This window comes from Mesocricetus auratus, unplaced genomic scaffold (genome assembly GCF_017639785.1).
Source record: "Mesocricetus auratus isolate SY011 unplaced genomic scaffold, BCM_Maur_2.0 Super-Scaffold_100691, whole genome shotgun sequence".
In the NCBI taxonomy this organism is placed as follows: Eukaryota; Metazoa; Chordata; class Mammalia; order Rodentia; family Cricetidae; genus Mesocricetus; species Mesocricetus auratus.
Genome location: NW_024429267.1, coordinates 4,886,758 through 4,907,695, shown reverse-complemented (window position 1 = coordinate 4,907,695; position 20,938 = coordinate 4,886,758). Strand labels below are relative to the sequence as shown.

General features: G+C 36.6%; 1 protein-coding gene across 7 annotated transcripts in view; it reads right to left on the bottom strand.

Annotated features, from left to right (window-relative positions):
* Dennd4a (DENN domain containing 4A) overlaps positions 1-20,938 on the bottom strand; it is a 107,158-nt gene that overhangs the window by 57,748 nt on the left and 28,472 nt on the right. For 4 of the 7 annotated variants that reach the window (XM_040739715.1, XM_040739719.1, XM_040739714.1 and 1 more), the window contains 6 exons: positions 18,261-18,592; positions 14,752-15,001; positions 8,786-8,855; positions 6,689-6,858; positions 5,010-5,251; positions 1,076-1,142 (listed from right to left, as the gene is read on the bottom strand). In XM_040739715.1, the coding sequence (XP_040595649.1) occupies positions 1,076-1,142; positions 5,010-5,251; positions 6,689-6,858; positions 8,786-8,855; positions 14,752-15,001; positions 18,261-18,571 (1,110 nt within the window). In that variant the 5' untranslated portion in view covers positions 18,572-18,592. Of the gene's footprint in view, positions 1-1,075; positions 1,143-5,009; positions 5,252-6,688; positions 6,859-8,785; positions 8,856-14,751; positions 15,002-18,260; positions 18,593-18,831; positions 18,997-20,694; positions 20,791-20,938 lie in introns of those variants that run through there. The other 3 variants (XM_040739716.1, XM_040739717.1, XM_040739720.1) reach the window with 3 other exon arrangements.

Sequence of the window (20,938 nt, the reverse complement as noted above, 5' to 3'; positions counted from 1 at the left end):
CTGAAACAAATACATGGGCTATCTGCTTTGTTAAGCAATCTAATGGAATATAGCCATGTGATTTTCTTTCTCATACTCTCTAGCTAATTTTGTGCTGTGACAGCAGAGCTGATTCCCTGCAACAGAGAATAGAACATACAAAGATTAAATATTCAGATAAGATCCATAACAGAAAACATTTGCCAGCTTCTGCTACAAAACAAAATTCCATCTGTATTTAGGTGGAGTGTGCTATATAGCACTCTGGCACTAAGTATTATCAAGTAATGACATGAATATGCAGACCAATTGTCAAGGTCATCAAAAAGTATGCTGTAGAAATTTTGTCTGTATCAATATAATAATGTAAATAATTCCATCTGCATTTTCAAACTTACACACATTTCTACAAATCTGTATATACCTATTTGTCAAGTGTTTTCTAATACTAATAATATCACCTTCGGGGCTGCAGTAACAGGTAACACGCCTGGTGACAACACATGAAAGCGTTTGTATGAATCATTTCATAGATTATGATTAAATAAATAGGCAATCTAAATTATCAAGGCCTCAAACAAGATATAACAAAAGAGGAGAGATGCATTCAACTGTGAAACATTTATAGTCATTTAAATTTCAATGTTGCATTAAAGACACTGCATTTCCTCCTTCCTGCAATATATAAACATACTAGTATTCCTGATAACTATTCTAATACATGTAATCAACTATATGATCATCAAGGTCACAAACTTTCCAATATTTAGAAACAATTTTGTGGAGATCATTCCCTGAATACTTTTCTTTTTGTTTTTCTTGAGACAGACTCCCCATGTAGACAAGGTTGGCCTGGAAGTGACTAAGTAGCCCAAGCTGAAATCAAACTCTCAGTCCTCCTTCCTCTACCTCCCAAGTGTTGGGATTATACGAGTGCACCAAAGGTCCCCTTCTGTGGGTAGTGTTAATAAAGTATGAGGGCCTGAATCCCAACATGCAAGAACATCTGGTTTTCCGCAGGGGCTTATTCTATTTTCTGCATTTAGTTGTTAGTCTTATTACATACTGACAAGCCCTCATATGGAAAGAACCTTACCTGAACTAAAATCCGTGGCCTCTGAGGAGATGGAAAAGGAACTTTATGCATAAAATGAGAAATATGCCTTAAAAACAAAAACAGAAACAAAATCAAGCTCATTAAGGCCCTATGCAGTTAAACTACAAAGCTGTAAAAAAAAAATTAACAACAAAAACTTGTTTGCTTCCATGATTAAAGTTGTCTCTGCCTAAATCTAATAATACTTTTGGTTGTGAGCCTAGTCTTTAATGGCTAAGCCATGTCTCCAGCCCAATTAACTTTATGTTAATGGCTGATAAATTCAATTATGTTGATATTTTTAGTTGTCTCAAAACCATGTTTCCTTCTCCCTAAGCAGGTAATAATCAACATTACTAAAGAAGCTAATTATTACATTTGTAATATATTTTTAATCAATTGCTCATGTTTTGTGACGTAACTATTTAAGGTGCTAAAAATGAATGAGTTTAAATGCTGAATAAGCTGGATCTACATACTTGTAGTCCCAGATATTTGAAAGGCTGAAGATCACTTGAGACCAGGAGTTCAAGACCACCTGGGCAACATAGACTTCCCCATTTCAATAAGCTTCCATTTAGTAATGGATAAAAATCTAGATCAATGACATGGGACTTTTTGTTTTTCATTTGTTTTTGGTGACAGAGATCAAACCCAAAACCTTGTACACACCAGCTACATCACTTGGGTTCTAGGGAAATAATCTTGCTATAAGGCCAGGCTGTCCTTGAACTTGTAATTCCCCTGTCTCTACCTCCTGAGAGCCAACATTAAAGTCATGTACTAATCAATAAGTTTGGTTTTGAACATTATAGAAAAAAACAGAATAATATTTTATTCCCTTTAGGAATATGCTATCTTCTTGTATTGTTTTTATTCTAAACATTATTTTAAAACTGTCTTATTTTTAGCAGTGATATCATTACAACCAGATAGAGAACTGAATGAATCATTTATTGATTGATACTATAGATGTGTTTAAATATGTGTTGTGCAAAGACATTGCTAAACATTACAGAAAATGTAAAGTGGTGTAAAGCTACTAGGCCCTACCCTTGCTTAAAATCAAGATTAGAGAAATTACTACCAAAAGACACACATCTGCTTGATTAGCTGAAGCAGTCAGAAAAGCAGGACTTTTGTATGTCTCATAGAACCCTAAAGGTGTCCAAGACCCATCCAGGAAGGACCCGCAAAGTCAAAACTCTTTATAGTAGTGAGACTCCACTTGTCTTTCTCACACAGTTGGCAAAGGCAATGATAGTGCAAAGCACTGTGAATGAAGCTGCTGGCACGTACTGAGAATCAACGCAGTGGAAGCCAGTAGATCCTGTATTTTACTGCTTCACCATTATACACTAACTGTAAGAAATACCAATTTCATCTGAAAAATGTCTCTGGCTGGGGCTGTAGAGGTGGCTTTGCAGGTAATAGCACTTGCAATTTTTATAGAAAGTCTGGTTTCAGTTCCCAAGCCTACATGGTAATTTATAAATATCTATAACTCTAGTTCCAGAGGGATATGGTACTCTATTCTGACACATGTGGTACACAGACATTCATGTAGGAAAAACACTCACACATATGAAATAAAAATAATAAATAAATCTTGAAAAAGGATGTCTGACTTAATGTACTTGAAACAGTAAATACTTGATTCTGGGGCATACACTTAGGATATTCCGTGATAATTGGTAAGTACCCACAGAGCATTACTAAACAAAAGCAGGTGGCCATCTTGATTTTGCAAAAGCATTTTATAAGACTGAGTTATGAGTGAGTTGGCTATTGTCTTTCCAATCAGAATGCCATTTTTACTTGGAAGATGATGGGCAAATTAAGCTTATCCAGTGTTGGGTATTCAACAGACATTTTCCACATTAAAATGATCAAAGTGCTACTATTTCAAGGAAAAAAACTAGAAATACTTGCTTTTAATAATAATTAAAGCCAAACTTTCAAATGAAAAGTAGGAATTTGTCACCGTGAACCTGAAGGCTTTCTAATACTCAAAACTTTTCTGAGAACTGGGAATGCTGCTAGGAAGAAGAACACATATCATGTATGTGTAAGGTCCTGGTTTGCTCTCTAGCAATACAATAAACTTTATTAAAAAACAAAACACTATTCTGGGATAGGCCAGGATCCATAAGATGGAAGAAAGAGAATAGACTGCAAGTCCTTTCACCTTCACACATGCACCATGGCAAGGACATGCCAATATGTACACACACAATATATATATATGTGTGTGTGTGTGTGTGTGTGTGTGTGTGTGTATATATATAATTTAAAAAGTAAACACTTTCTGATGCTATAGATAGCGACATTAACAACTGCAATTTTCTTATATTGAGGGAGATACCTGACTACATTTCAAATATGTGTTTACCTTTGTAAATCACTGCTGTCCAAAAGACCAATACAAATACTACAAGATCATGCATGAGTCAATGTTCAGTCAAGACTGAAAGAGACCCTCGGATTTTAATAGAACACAGAAGGAAACTTTATAGATTAGGTTTCATATTCTGCATTACTATTAATTTGGAAGAAACTATCACTTGCCAAGCTTTGATACAGTGGCAAAAAATAATATCTGCAATCCTAAAACTTCTACTTAAGTGCCCTCTGTTTTCTATTACATATCTGTATGAGGTCAGATTTTCTTCACATACCTCAACTAAAACAATTACTGCATCAGACTGAATGCAGAGCCATGAAAGAGAACTCAGTGGGATTCAATTTGCCAAGGCATTAGAGACTTAAAAAATTTAAACACTCACTCTTCTCACTAACCTTTTGTTTGTAAAAAAGTTACATTTTGAAGAGATGTTTAAACGTGTAACTAGTTTATTAATTTTAAATAAATTATAAATGAATAAATAAATTATAAATCAGTCTTAATTTCTGCTGCAATAAGATGTCTATATTGAAAGATATAACAAAGAAAAGCTCACTGAGTCCTCATAAAATTTTAAAGGGATTCTAACACTAAAATATTTGAGAAGTGCTAGTTTTTTAATAGTACAAATGAGAGGAGGAAAGAGCACAGGATAATTAGAGCAATATTACATTTATGAATTATCATAAAAATGGCAACTATGTTACTTCCCAACTGTCATCAGAGTCAGAAAATTCTGCCAAAGGGCTGAAGAGATAGATGGCTTGAAGTAATAGTGATCAGATTATTATGAGCCTCTAAAGACAAAAGTCAAATAAATCTACAGTGGTGTATTTATAGCTCCTCTGTATTATGTCGGACTACATGAAACATCATAAAATTTTAGTGCTTTTAGTAAATCACTAAAATTACAAAATGAAAATAGAATATCTACTTAATTTTTCCTTTAGATTCATGATATATAAACATAGGACTATTTTAAAAGTTCATAATACATCAAATTATATGTAAAATTTACAAATAGTTTAAGAGTTTTAATAGTATTTTCAGGTTGGGGATACAGCTTAATGACAAAGCACTTATGTGGCATATGTAAGACTCTGGGTTTGATCTCCAGCACTTCAAAAAACCTAGTTCCACTATTTCACTAAATGAGCTGCTACAACTTCATAACAATAATATATATGTATATTCCAAATAACTCACTTCAAAATAAATCAAAACATTCACTGGCAGAAATAAAATTGCTTAAAATAACAACTGCAAAAATATAATGATGCTGACTTACATAAATAACCGAACATTTTTCCCAACTCTCAACAAACACAATTTACATATGAAATTTACATAATTGCTAGTATAAATATACCATTGAAAGGGCTGACAAATTTTTTTGAACAGGGTCTCTCTACACAGCCCTGGCTGTCCTGGAACTCACTATGTTGATCAGGCCAGCCTCGAACTCACAGAAATGTGTCATCATGCCCACCTTGGAGTGCCAAATTTTAAACCATGAGACTTCTAACTTACTTTTCAATTGGAAGGGCATGAGGTCCAGAGATGGAATAACGGTACAGAAAAGTCAGAAACTTTCTGAATGCATCAAAAAAAGGCCAGTGAGAAAGAAGACAGATGCACTTGTTAGTGTGAATTGTTCTAGAACTATCAGACTTTCCATCCACCAGAGACACTAAACCCAAAAGAAGCCTCTGTTTTTCTGTAAGATTTTCCTCAGAGTATGGTTCATAAAACTGAATAGCAGCACCATAGACCTGTAAAACAAGAAATATATTTAATAAATATATTTTGTGTCATTTATTCAAAGCACATCGTCAGTTTAATATTTAGTGGATTCTTTCTATGGGTAGGTAAGGCGTCAGGGACTAGGAACACAGTGACAAAATCAGTCTTGCTCTTCTTAAAAAAAAAATTACAGGGTCACCTAGGCTGGCTTCAAACTTGCAGTCTTCTGCTTCGGCTCCTGAGTGCTGGGTTTACAGGCATGAGTCACCACCTCTGCTGCTGCTTTCTTGGTACATTTGCTAACTCTATAGTAATATTTTCATGTATACTTATTACTTTTAAACTACATTTTTAAAATAAAGAGTGAAAGCAACTGAGCCTTTGGCATGGTGACTAAAGCCTATAATCTGAGCACTCAGGAGGCAGGGACCTAAGCAAGTTTAAGAGCATCTTGGTCTACATAGAAAGATGCTGTCTCAAACCAATGACAAAGACAAAAGCAGCAAAAACAAAAAATAACAACGCAAATATACCAATATCTTTATAAGAAATGTGGGAACTATTTAGTAGGAAAGTGAGACAAATTTGAACTGTGAACAATTCACTGAACTTTTGTATCCACAAAATGAAAATGCCACTCTAGATGATTTCCAAGCTCCCTTCCAACTACAACTCTATAATTCCAAGGTGGAATATAGTTAAGCAATAGAGCACTCACCTATCAAGTGCAAGGTTTGATCCCCACAGTAACAAAAAAAAGTCTGTTTACCAAATCATGTTATATTTCATAATGCCTTTGACATTATTTAGGAGCTTTTCTATCACAGAAAATGACCATGAGGGATCAACATGTGATGATGAGAAAAGTCTTCACTAACATCTAAAAATAAAGCCACAGCTGGGAGGCCAGCATGGGACCGATCCAGACCCCCTGAATGTGAGAGTCAATGAGGAGGCCTGGGCTACCTATGGGGCCCTGAGCAGTGGATCAGTGTTTATCCCTCGAATACTAACAGACATCGTGTGTCCATAACACAAAGAGGGTTGCTATCTCAGCCTGGACTCTTAGGGAAGTGCCTGGACCATACCCTGAGTGAAATGATAGACTCTAGATATCCCCTATGCAGAAGGAATTGGCAATAAGGTGGGAGGATGGGGGAGTGGGGGGAGAGTGTGGGAGGAGGGGAGGGAGAGGGAACTGGGATTGACATGTGAAACAAGCTATTTAAAATTAAAATAAAAAATGAAAAAAATAAATTAAAGCCAAAAAAAGCCAAAAGTAAACACTCAGAAGGATGGGAAACTCTCCTTTCCTGTCTCTGGATATAGTAAATTCAACCAAGTAGAAGAAATATGTATTACTAGTTGATTTAGTCAGTTTTCACTATTGTTCCGTGAAGATGTGAAGCTTGTGACTTAAAAAGGTACAAGAAATTAGCAAATATCACTAGTTAAATACACCTTACCTTTTCAGCTGAGGCTCCAGTCAACACAAATGTAGAGAACACAGGAAGAGGGTATTTGCTATTTGGTGGCCAGCATTCAATAGTTGCACCCATTGGTAAACAAAATAAGGGAACAGATTCTGGTAGTGAAAATGACTCATAATCTTCTTGAGGATATCTGCAAATTAGACCTATGACAGCAATTGGAAATATTAGGTCACTGTCTCCTGAATGTGTTTTTTAAGCTGTATGACAATAAAATACTTTCCTATTTTACACATTTAGAAGGCCAAAAATTGCATATATGCTCATCAGATAATTTTGAATATGTCAGTAGGATTTATATAGATGTTAATCCTCAAGGATTATTATCTATTAAATTGTTTAATATTTATCAAACTTCATTTACAAAACCTAGATTAGAAGTAACAATTAAAAAAGACCCTCTAAAATAAACATACCCCTACAATTCGCCTTATGCCATGATACCTTAGGCATACATTTAAAATATTCAATACAGTTATTTGCATATATCTACTTTATCACTTTTATTAACTATTCCTCTGAGGCCTTTTTATCCATTATATATAAATATACAATATTTGTATATAAATATATATATTTATATTATAGGTAATTTATAATAAATATATAAAAGCTCCTAAAGGGGTCTAAGTGTAAATTCTTACACAAATGAAGGACACCTAACAAAAGAGTAGAATAGATTTAGAATACCATTAGAATGATGTTACCTCAAACTCACCTTCTGAATAATTCTACATTATCCCTATTTATATGTACATAGGAGTTTCAAGTAACCCAGGGTTTCATGGTAATTTATTCATGAAAATGGAATAGGTATCTCCTACTGACCATACCCTAGAAACAGAGCTTTATACTGAATATTGTTGGGTTAGAAATAGAAAACAGTTTTCATGACCATGAAATCCTTAAAGGCAGGTAGACACCATTACTGGTCATACCATAAAAACAAAAAGATAAACTGGGACTCTGAATAGTAAGCCAATGTTTCTAATTCTCCACAAACAGGACTCAGATTCTTTTCATCTGTAAAGCAAGATGAACTAGATAAACTAAGGTTCTTCCTCTAAATCACATGCCAGCCAGTCAGTGGGGTTCCCTAGGGCCATAGTTAGCTGTTCTCTAGTCTCTCAGGTCATGATGCAACAGTGCAGTTGTAAAGTAAGAACAGAAATATTGATGGGTTGTGGGCCCTGGAAAGTCAAAAGGAGGAAAGACTCAAGGACTCTAATTTTAAAAGGTGAAATATGCTATCTTGTAAGTAAGACCAGTATGTTTGACATTTTGAGGTCTCTTAAAATTGAAAACTTCAACTATGCATCATAAAATTGCAAATTAGTTTTGATACTGTTCATTATCATGAAATATAACCATTAAATTTGACTAAATTAGTATAAATATTAGAGAGGCATCATTTTCATACTTTGCACAGGTTTAAAAATTAAAGAGAACTGGCATGTACTCAAGTTCTTACTCAAACTAAAGGTGTAAAAAAAAAAAAACCTCACCTTCTTTTCAAAGTGATCTTTCATGCAGCATCAAAACTTCAAGATAGGGTGTCAGTGAGGAGGCCTAGGTAATCTATTGAGCCTTGGACAGCAGATCAGTACCCATCCCAAGTATACACACGGTCTCTGGACTCCCATAGAACAATGTGAGGTGCACTCTCACCCTGAACTCTTGGGGAAGGGTCTAGGCCCTGCCCTATATGAAATGACAGACTATGGACACCCCCATGGAGGGCCTCACCCTCCCTGGGGGAAAGAGGGGATAACGGGGGGGGATGGGGGGGGAGGGCACGGGAGGAGGGAAGGGAAAGGGATAGGGACCTCGTACTGACTTGTGAAGCAACCTTGTTTCTTATCTAAATTTAAAATGGAAAATAAAAAAATATTAAAAAAAAAACTTCAAGATAAACTGAGACTCAAGAGAGAGGCTGGAGTTCAAGTATTGATACTAGCACATCCTAACATGGCACACAGCCTGGTTACAGGCAGATTTTGTCTTTAACCTTGTAGACCCCACAATATGTTCCTACATGAATTATTTCCCCTCAAAATTAAAAATTATACTTACCTGCTTTGTAAGATATAGTGTTAGTCTTTGCCACTGATTTTTTATAGCATAAGTACACTGCAGATCCCCACTGAAGAGAGAAGAAAAATTAACATTCAATTTTAAAAAGCTGTCCAATATGTTAGTTACCATGTAGTAACAGATTTCACCTGCTATTTTCAATCTGTTACTTTGTTAGCATTTTATTAGAACCACTGCCTACTTTTCTTTCAGATCTGATCTATTTTCGGTAGTGAAAAAAACTGACTGTTTAAAATAAAATTAAGTCACAAAAATTTAGACTTTATTCTAAGTCCCAAACTTGGGCAGAAGTATCAACGACCATTTTTTGGTCATTGGTTGAAAAGAAAATAACCATTTAACAATTTCTTTCTATGACCTTTTCTTTTTAAGAAAACTTAAGACAAATATAACAACTAGACACAATTTTTAAAAGCTCTTCTCTAAATATTAAATACATAAAAGGATTAGGTAGTAATTAAAGGAGTAATTGATAATATTTGACATTTGTACATCATTTGCTAATGTAGGCCTTTTCCCAAGTTCATTCTAATACTAACTCATTTATTCTTCAAAATGCCTAAGTAGGAAAAAAAGCATCACTTTATCCCTAGTGTGTGGTTGAGGAAACTGAGGCACAAATAGTAATGGAATTTGTCCACTATACACATCTGGGATTCAAACCTAAGGAGGTTGGCTACAGTCTATGCTGACCATGCTGTTAACAATGCCTCTTTATTCTTTGGAGAGCAGAATGCAAGCTCTGTGGCAATAGAGAGACTACTGTCTCAGCAGGAAAAAAGAAATGCATTCTAGTTTTAGTTTCAATGGTAAAAGTTTAGCTAAAACACCTTGATTAGTTAATGAGACTTAGAAACAGTTCTAATGACAATGTCAATTACTTTCGATCCAAAACAAACGCATAAATACATCCACAAAACAAAACTAAAACTGGGAAAATACCAAGTATCTGTAAGACTGATAGTGTTGCTAAAAAAACAGATTAAATCTGGAATGTTGTATTCTAGATCCCATATTCATGAAAGAATTAAAAAACATTCTTTGTCCTCACCGCTGTTGCTGCTGCTGCTGCTGCCGCTATAGCCTTTAAAAACTATTTGTGAGCCAAATGTGGTGGCTTGTGCTTATAATCTCAGCACTTGGGAAAGCGAGTGAGGCAAGAGGATCACCATGAGTTGGAGGCTAGTCTGGATTCCTAGAGAGGTCCAGGCCAGGCTGAGCTACAGAATAATATTTTGTCTTACCCCTGGACCTCCCAACCCCAAATTCTATTTACTACCATGATTTTCTTCTTCTACTATAATCTCAACAGCTATATAATATTACTAAATCATAATAATCTACAAGGAAATTTTCTATATGATTGGTTACAGTAAAAATGATCGTTTAATTAGGAGTGACATACCTACAGATAAAGTCTTTTAGGATAAAGTTATATATTGTCAGTAAACATCTTTCAAATAGTTTCTTAAAGAAATGGCTAACTTTCCCTTAACTATCAATGGGATCCACAGATGCTGCCATTAAACAACCTAACATTTGTAAGGTGCTTGTTTGCATGTGCTGGGAAATTAAAATAGAAAATTGGTGATTAAAAGTTCAATTCTTACATACTGATCAGTTTCCCTTCCCTCCTCTACTCATCCCCACCCCCACCCTGCCTATCATCCACCCTCCCATCCATTCCTTCTCAGTCTACATTCGGAAAGGGGCAGGCCTCCCATCAAGCTGAGGCAGAACCAAGCTCTTCCCCTCAATGTCTTATAGTAGAAGATAGAACAAACAAATTATAGGAAATCCATCAAATGCAGCAGTCTGCATTAAAAATTGCTATTTTCACTAGACATCCTTATCCACACATTCATGTGTCACAGTTCAGTTGCCTGTGGCTGTGGTGATATTTTGTTTGTGCTCTACCAAATAAAGTTTGCCTGAAAATCAGAGGGGGTAGCTAGCCACTAGTTAACCACAGGTCCAGGCAGTGGTGGAATACACCTTTGATCTCAGCACTTGGGATCTCATGTCTTTAATCCCAGCACTAGGGAGGTGGAGACATGAAGTGATATGCCTGGGCAGAGAGGAATAAAAGGCGGGAGGAGACAGGAGCTCTTCCTTTCAGTCTGAGGACTTTATAGAGGTATGAACTCCAGTGGTTGGCTGCTTTACTTTTCTGATCTTTCAGTTTTCACCCCCAAATATCTGACTATGGGATTTTATTATTAAGACCAATTAGATTTGTGCTACATGTGGCTAATTTGGTCATATTGACTTCTCCTTTCTTTCTCCTCCAGCTCTCCTGGATCTCCCTTAAGTCATAAATTCATGCCCTCTTGTTTGTTTGCTTTTTAGGTAACTTCAATTAGTACTTCCTATATGTGCATGGGTGTAGGGTCATCCACTGGAGCATAGACACATACCAGCGGCCACACCTTCAAAGAACACTTACTCTCAGGGTTGGAGAGACGGTTCAACACTTAAGAGCACTGGCTACTCTTCTAAAGAACCCAAATTCAATCCCCCAACATCCATAGGGCAACTAACAACTATTTGTAATTCCAGCCCCAGAGGATTCAATGGTGCATCTATGAACACCAAGCACACAGATGTACATGCAGTTAAAAACACCCATAAATATTAAACAAAAGCAGAAATGTTACTCTCATTCCCCTAGCAACTATCAACTGGAAACCAAGCACACAGATGTACATGCAGTTAAAACATCCATAAATACTAAACAAAGGCAGAAAAGCCACTCTTGTTTCCCCAGCAAGCATCAACTGTCAATAGATCTTCAACTAGAGATGGGGCCTTTTCAGCACCTCCCCCACCAATTTAGAATTTTTTTTAACCTGCATGACATTTGTGATGGGGACTTGCACTATCCTGTTCCATCCTGCCTATGACATGAATCATCCCTTTGTCCAGAATATACTTGCAGCATTTGCTATCTGCCTATTATTCACTCAGCAGCAACAGCAATTCCTGTGTTTGAGAAGCCCTCCCATACGTAACAATAGCTCCAACATATCAGAGTAGTGATGTTGGCTATTGTTATACTGGATTCTTGAATAATCACAAATATACTATGTTTTTTCCTATTTGTGATTATTCAAGAATCCAGGGGAAGGGTCAGAGAAATGCTCAGCAGTTAAGAGCATCTACTTCTCTTACTTCTCTTGCAGAGACCTGAGTTTTGTTTTTAGCAATTACATCAGACAGCTCACAAGCCTGTAACTCCAGCTCCTAATGTCCAAAGCTTCTGACCTTTGTGGGCACTTGTACTGATATGCACACACCCAAACACAGACACACATACACATAGTAAAGATAAACTCTTTTTGAAAATGTAGGAGCATCACTAGGAGTCTTAGAATGTGTTTTCACAGGTTCAGAGGAAGTTGTATACATTAAAAAGATGTTCAATCTCCACAATAACAAAAAAAAGATAAAATCACAGTGATTTATACTTAGCTAATTCAAAAGACAATAGACAACAATCAATGTTGGCAAGGCAAAGGAATATAGAAGAGGCATTCTATAGACTAGGGTTAGAGGAAATACAAATAACCATGTTTCCTTTCCGTCCCCCCCCCTCCCTCCCTCCCTCCCTTCCCTTTCTTTTTTTCAGTCAGGGTTTCTCTGTGTATACCCAACTGTCCTGGAACTCACTCTGTAGACCAGGATTAACTTGAACTCATAAGATACACCTACCTCTGCGCCTCCTGAGTGATGGGATTAGAGGCATGCATCACCACTGCCCAGCTACCATCACATTTTCAAAGCAATCTGTCAACATATTTCCAAAGACAGGGTATACCCATAGATTCATCAATTCTACTTCCAATTTTTAAATAAATTAATTTATATTTACTTATGTGTATGAATGCTTGCCTTCTTGTATATATGTGCCCCATGTATATACCTGGCACCCTTGGAGGTCAGAAGAACTCATCAGATTACCTTGAAACTGGAGTTACAGATGGTTGTGAGCCACCAAGTGGGTACTGGGAACCAAATCTGGGTCTTCTACAAGAGTAACCAGTGCTCTTACCCTTAGTCATCTCTCCAGTCCCCAACTCTACTTTGAATTATTTGTTCTTTCAGTGTCATTTTAACAAACATTAATAGAAAAAGACATAGGGTTGATCAAAGTTACATCACTGGTAATATAGAAAACTAAAAATAACTTGTTTTTATCACCCTATATTTGTAGTTTCTGGAATAGTCTGTAATTACTGAAAGACAGTAGAAAGTAATGTAAACTAATGCAGATGAGTTTAATAGTAAAAAAAAACTTGTGTTGAATAGAAATCACACACACACACACACACACACAGGACCAGGAGTGGTACTACATGCCTTTAATCCCAGCACTTTGGAGGCAGAGGCAGGTAACTGATCTTTATGAGTTCAGACTGGTTTACACAGTGAGACCTATCTCAAAGAAAAACAAATTAGTAAGTAAATGTAACTTTTTGAAGATTATTTTGGGTTAGATCAGGCTTATGATACTGCAGTGGTTAGGAGGTGATCAAGTTCAGTGTATGTTTTGAAATTAGCGTCAACAGACTTTATAGGAGAACACGATAACAAAAAAAAGAAAGGTTCATATTTCTCCAAAGTTTGTTAGTCTAATTAATTTTGAGTGAAATTTCCAATTATTAGATAAGCAAAACTGTAGCAATAAGAAGGTCTGAAAAGGTACAAAGGTTTTACTGCAGGTCATGTTAAATTTGGGATGCTCTATTAGGTCCAATAACTAACCAGACAATACATTAAAGGGTTTTGTTAGACATAGAAATTTAGAAGTCACCCACACATTGTTAAATAATAAGATCAACAAAGGAGTAATCTTTGGTTGTGAAGATGAATGCACTAAGGACTGAACCCTGGGCACTCCACTGCACAGGAAGCTGGGAGACAGAAAGGGAATGACTGGTGATGTAAGAGGGAAAAGAATCAAGTACATAGGCCAGTGCATCATCTCTTCTTGCCACTACAGATGGAAAAAAAATCACCATCTAGACCAAAACCTAAACAACTGAGACAAAGAACTGGTCACTGGACTCAGTAACAAGAAAAATATTGGGATGGTGCAGTCAAAAACTTAACTGAAAAGAGTCAAAGTGAAGAGAGGGGTAAAATAAACTCAACTCTTTTTTGCAGAGGATGAGGTTACAAGGTCTCAAGTAGCTCAGAATGGCTTTGAACTTACTATGTGGACAATGATGACCTTGAATTTCTGATCCTCCTGCCTCAATTCCTGAGTGCTGTGATTATAGGAATGCTCCAGCACACCCGGTTTATGCAGCACAGAGGATGGAAACAGGGTCTATGCATGCTAGGCAAGCATTATACCAACTCAGCTTATGCCCCCTCCATCCCCAACCACATACTCAGCTATACCCCACCCTTCCCATCCTCAACCATATACTTAGATGTTGAAAAGTTTTGCAGTTAAGAATGGTGAAATGGGACCATGAAATAGAGGGGAATATGGATTTAAAAACTTTTATAAAGACAGCTATCTTGGAACAAGTTTTGCATGCATCTAACAGAAGAAAACTGATGGTGGACAAAAGAAGTAGAGAAGACTGCCAAAGCCATGTCCTTAGAGCTGCATATGCATGGGATCCAGCATGCAAAGGATGGGGGCAGGGAGGCAGTCATGGTATTAATTTACTGATTTTGTAGTAACACTGAAAGTTATTTAAGTTAAAAGGAAGAAGGGGAGAGGGAAAGAGAAGTAGGAGGACAAAGCTTCTTACACATTTTTTTGTGAAAATACAACTAAGTACTTTCAAAAACAATAAAATGTCCAATATTCTTTAAAAACATATTTTTTCAGATCTGTTATGCTATTTTGTTTTCAAGAAAAGATTTACAATTATGTTCTTTTTCACTGGTGAGTGGCTAATTGTATTAGTGCTAAAGAACTGACTCACCATACTATTGTTGAGATTCTTGTCAACCTTGCAGAATGTGTGTGGTGGACTTTCTCCTTTACTGGGTATAATAATGCATATGTCTGTGACAGCCAGGGTGTTCTGAGTCATGTTTTCAGAGGCTCTTCGGTAAGTGATGTAGATTCTTTGTGATGAGGTACTGCCACTAATATTAGCAGGTCGTCCATAGGGAGTACTCTGAATAATCTCACAGCCCTGTTTTAATCTTTCTTTCCAGTCATATAATACCCTAAAACATAAAATTTTAAAAAGTAAGCATACAAAGTTCCCTCAAACCTGAAAGATAACACTCTCAAGTATCATGGATGCATTCTAAAACACGGCACTGTATACATTGTATGTGTCAGTACAGTACACACTAATGATTCCAGTACTCAGGAAGAGGAGGCTGGGGATCATAAATACAATGTTATCCTTGGCTACATAACAAGTTCAAAGCCACAGATACCTGAGATTTGTCACAATCTCCATCTCCTGCAAAAAAGAGCTGGGCATACTCTGCCCCCATTTTTTACTTTGACTCTTTCCAGTTAAGTTTTTTGTTGTTGTTTTGGTGTTTTCTCTGTGTAGCCCTGGCTGTACTGCAACTGCTCTGTACACCAGGCTGGCCTCAAACTTAAAGAGATTCACCTGCATCTGCCTCTGTTTCCCAAGTGCTGTGATTAAAGGTGTGTGTCATCACTTCCCAGATTCCAGTTAAGTTTTTTTTACTACATCCTACAACTTATTTAAAGACTAAATTGCACAATCTTATACTAAAGAATAACTGTCAGCTGGGCGTTGGTGGCACTCGGGAGGCAGAGGCAGGTGGATCTCTGTGAGTTCGAGGCCAGCCTGGTCTACAGAGCAAGTTCCAGGACAGCCTCTAAAACAATACAGAGAAACCCTGTCTCAAAAAAACAAACAAACAAACAAAAGAATAACTGTCTCCCTATTAAAACTTTAAATAAAGCTTTGTGCTTATTAATATAACAGAATGGCAATAATTAAATACAAGGACACTTAATGCTCAGCATTCCATTTAGTTAAGTTATTTATTAATATATTTACTTACCTATATTCTATAAAATCAAGCACATTATATTGGAAACGTAATTCTAATACTTTCAATAAAGGTTTCTAAACATAAAGGAGTTAACAAAACATCTTAATTATTTAAAATGCTACTGTTAATTGTATTACCTTAGACAGCATTTAACCTTCCTGAACCTTACACTACTTAGTTATAAAATCAAAACATGGGCCAGTGGGTAAAGACACTTGTCACAAGGCTTGGCAACCTGAGTTAGATCTTGCAATCTACATGGTAGAACACAGAAAAAAGGGGTGAGGGAAGGAGGGAGGGAGGGAGGGAGGGAGGGAGGGAGGGAGGGAGGGAGGGAGGGAGGGAGGGAGGGAGGGAAGGAAGAAAGGGAGGACAGATACAAATACAGACAAATAAAATAAAATAACAAAATTTCCTGGCTTCAAAGATACCACGATGAGAGGTATATCATAAAGAATGGATAGGGAGCCGGAGAGATGGCTCAGTGGTAAAGTGCACTGACTATTCCTCCAGAGGACCTGAGTCCCATTCCCAGTACCCACTTGGTGGCTCATACCCATCTGTAACTCATTTCAGGAGATCTGATGCCCTCCTCTGGCACTAGGCACCCATGTGGTACACAGATATACATGATGACAAAATATGTATACACATAAAATAAAATTTTTAAATGGAGAAAATATTTGTAAATCATATACCTAATGGACTGCATTAAGAATTTGGAATGAACTCTATAGCTCATCAATAAAAATATAACCCAAATAAGAAATGGGTAAAAGAGCTAAACAGACATTTCTCAAATGATACTTGCTAATAAACATGTGGAAAGACATTCAGTATCATCAGTAAGCACAAGAATGCAAATTAAAATCACAATGAGATTCCATTTCATACTTATTAGTAAAAATATAATCAAATAGCCGGGCGTTGGTGGCGCACGCCTTTAATCCCAGCACTTGGGAGGCAGAGGCAGGCGGATCTCTGTGAGTTCGAGGCCAGCCTGGTCTACAAGAACTAGTTCCAGGACAGCCTCCAAAGCCACAGAGAAACCCTGTCTTGAAAAACCAAAAAAATATATATATAATCAAATAGAAATACGAACATTATACAGACTGTGAAAAAAACAGAACCCCTCACACTCTGTTGGTGGGAATGTGTAGTGTTTGTAAAACTGCTTTGGAAGTTCCTCAAAGGGTTAAATATAGAATTATCGTATGATCCAGCAATTCCACTCTTAAGTATATATTAAAAAACATGTCTACATAAAAACTTGTTCATGAAGTCAGGCAGAGGCGGCACACCTTTATTCTCAGAATTGGGAAGGCAGAAGCAGGCAGATCTCTGTGAGTTCGAGACCAGCCTGGTCTACAAGAGCTAGTTACAGGACAGCCTCCAAAGCCACAGAGAAAGCCTGTCTTGACAAAACAAAAAGCAAAAAACAAAAAAACCCTTGTACATGAATAATCATAAAGCATTATTGATAATAGTCTTAAAGTATAAACTGCAAATATCCATCAAATGTTGATAAGATATTATAGTACAGACATATGTTGGAATACTATTTGGTCACATAAAGGTATGAGACACCAGTACATAATACAATATGAATGAAGCTTAAAAGCAAGTTACATGAAAGAGGCCAATACAATTCTATTTGCATAAAACATCCCAAATAGGCAAATCTATAGAGAAAGGGAGAAAGCTGTCACTGCCTGGAGCTGAGAAGGTTAAAGAAATTGGATAGCACATATTAACGAGGACAGGATTTCTTTCTGACATGATGAAAGTATTCTAAAATATGTTGTGGTGATACTTGTATGCCTCTGAATATACTGAATTATATGCTTCACATGGCTAACATCACACAGTACATAATTATATATCAATGAGGTTGTTATAAATAGAAAAGAGCCCCAAAATCCAATATAGCAGGGCTGTAATTTACCCCAAATCCTTATTTTATACATGGTTAAGCATCCATCTATAACTGTGTAAGAGTACCTGTAGTTTCATCCATTTAAGAGGTTGAGGCAGGAATTTGAGAAAGCCTGGGCAACACAGAGCCTAATCTGAAAATATATTTACTCTCTCCTTTTTATCTAACAGGAAGGAGAGCACTAGGACTCAAAAGACATAGAGAGAATGACGGAGTGAATATAGAATACTGAGTATGCATTGCTTTTTTTATTCTGCCCCCTTTTAATGGGTGGTAGTAGCAGAACAGGTTCTCACTATGTAGCCAAGCCTGGCATCAAGCATAACAATCTTCCTGTCATAGCCTACCAAGTGCCAGGATTATATGCATATGGATTATATCCAAGAAAATGTGTCTGGTTCTAAAGCTACCCTACCACTATTAGTGACCAAAACTAATAGTTAACTTCAAAATCTACAAAGTATACAACTTGGATTAGTAACATTAATTCATTAAAAAAATACTTACCCCAGATCTGTAAGTGGAGGTTTATCCCTCCCTCTTTTATAGCAAAGGTAAATCTGGGGTCCTACAAGACTTCCGTTATTGAGATCTGCTGGCAATCCAGTTGGGGTAATGTCAATACATGTGTAGTCCCGTGGCACCTCCTCCCCAAGGGATTTGATGATAACAGAAACATCTGTGATGGGTTCTTTTGGCTTAGCCACTTTGTGACAGGCATCATTGAAGTGAATTTCCTCTTCAAGAGGCTTGGAAACATCAGTTAAGCCTGCTACAACAAAGTAGTCAGCAACACGAGGTCCCTTGTCTTCAATCATCTTCCATTACCAAGTTTACATCTAAATGAAAAAATAAAAGGTCTTATTCTATAATCGGCCAAGTCAAAGTACAAATCTATAAAGAATGCAAGTCCTGTTTACACTAGGATTAGATATTTTACCCATGTAAGTGAAAAATATGCCTTTAAAAAATGAGACAATCTTTAGCATTTTTATTATAACTAATGCAGGAATTTCCAATCCTGGTATCATGGAAACCTAGATCATTGAAGTAGATAACAACAACTGCAAAAACTCACCCTTTTAAATATATAGATGAGCCTTTAAAATGTAATGGAAGTTCCCATAACATCAAAATGCTGAGGAGACCAAAAGCCAGAATGCAATCTATAAGCTATTGTTGGGTCAGAGAATCTGCCATCTCCTCAGTTCTTCTCTTCAATAATCAAAGGGTTGTTTTAATGCTTTAAAAGACATTACAAGGACAGGAATGAGGTCTCTGAATCAAATTCAGACAAGGAACTGGAATAAAGCTAAGGCCCCACATAACTAGACTCTTAGTTAAAGAATGAGTTTTAAAGACTCTTCATATTGGGCATGACTGTAGCTCAGTGGTAGAGCATGTGTGAAGCTCTAGGCTGAACCCCAAGCATTGAAACAAGACACTACTATCCACTGACATACAATGAAGTTGAATTCAGTGCCTCGTTGGCTTGTGCTGCAGTTAGACTCTGGAGCTTGAACTTAAGCCATTTATTTTTAAGGTTCCAGGAAGCTCCAACTGAGAAACGCATGAAACTATTCTGAGACTAGTGATATCCCTGAAGGAACAAATGCAAACCAGCTCTTGAGGCTACACCCTAAAGCTAAGTTTCCATAGACAAGGCCCACCTAGGGATGAGCTCCTATTCTAAACCACAAAACATAGCAGCAAAAATCTGCCATGAATGAGTCCCAGCAGATACAACAAACAAGAACTCAAATAAAAGAGCAGAACACTCTTAAATTAAAATGACAAATATATTCATACATCTATAAACCTTTAAGAGTAAAACTTCCTTCAGTTGTCTACAATCACTAAAACCTTCTTTACTTTTTTAGGTTAATATGCTTCTAACATTGCCATTACTTGTAAAGCCCTGTCACAGGAGGAAAAGTTCTGTTTAAAGCAACAATCCAGCATGAGTCTCATGTCAGTCTTGGTTATAATAAAGGCAAACAAAAAAAGACTCCAAGGACAAATATTTAGGCATGCAGATGCCATAAACCTCTTTTTCACAGTTATCATATATATGACATATGGGATACACAAATGATTATAGCATATATTTCATATATGTGGGAAGGTTAATATTAAAGTTAGCCATTTACTTAAACTCTAGGATCTCCAAAATGTATTTGAGCAATAAACTTTTTTTTTAACCACATAACAACTAGAAAAACTCTACAACATCTCTAAAAAAAATGCCACTTCAAAGTAACTAACTTTCTCTGAGGGAATTTGTGTCATACATCAAAATAAAACCTTCTAGACTGACCTGAGGAGATGGCTCAGTGGGTAAAGTACCTGCTGTGTAAGCATGAGGACTTGAGTTCAGAAGCCAGCACTCATGTAAAAGCTGGGGGTTCTTGGGGAAGTTATAACAAGAGTATAGATCCCTATGTATCTATCCAGGTGAGCTCCAGGTTTAGTGAGAAACCTTTTGTCAAAACATGAGGTGGAGACTTAATAGAGGAAGACATCAGATGTTGACCTCTAGCCTGCATGTGAGCACACACTTGTGCATGTATTCATGTTTACAGACACAAAAACATATAAAAACTACACACACACTGTTTGTTTTTTATGGTTGATAGGGATTGATCCTAGGGCTCTTTATGTGCCAGGGAAGTGGTCTACCATTTCTTTATATTATTTTTTGGAAACTGGAGATCACAAAAAACATGCACTTAAGCCAAAGGTTCTCCAGATAATAACTATAATGCAGAGCTCTAAAGGGCTATTAATTTGAAGTAACAATCCTGTATTATTTATCAATAAGTTTTGATAATTTGTTGTTCAAAATGTTATAGATAACTTTAGGAACTTACTCATAAGACAGAATGTTTAGGATCTAGTGGGGTGATTCAGAGTAGAGGAACTTAATGCCAAGTCTGATTACCTCAGTTTAATTCCTGGGATCCAAAGGGTGGAAGGAGAGAACTGATGCCCAAAAATTGTCCTCTGGTATCCATTTACATGTCATATCATGACTGTACTACATATGTACAGATACAGACAAATAAAATATTAAAACATGAAATGCTTGTAGGCATCTTTTATATACTGGGGGAGAGGAGTACCAGAAGTAGGTGATCAAAATATACATTAAGAAATTCTTTAAAGATTAATAAAAATATTATATT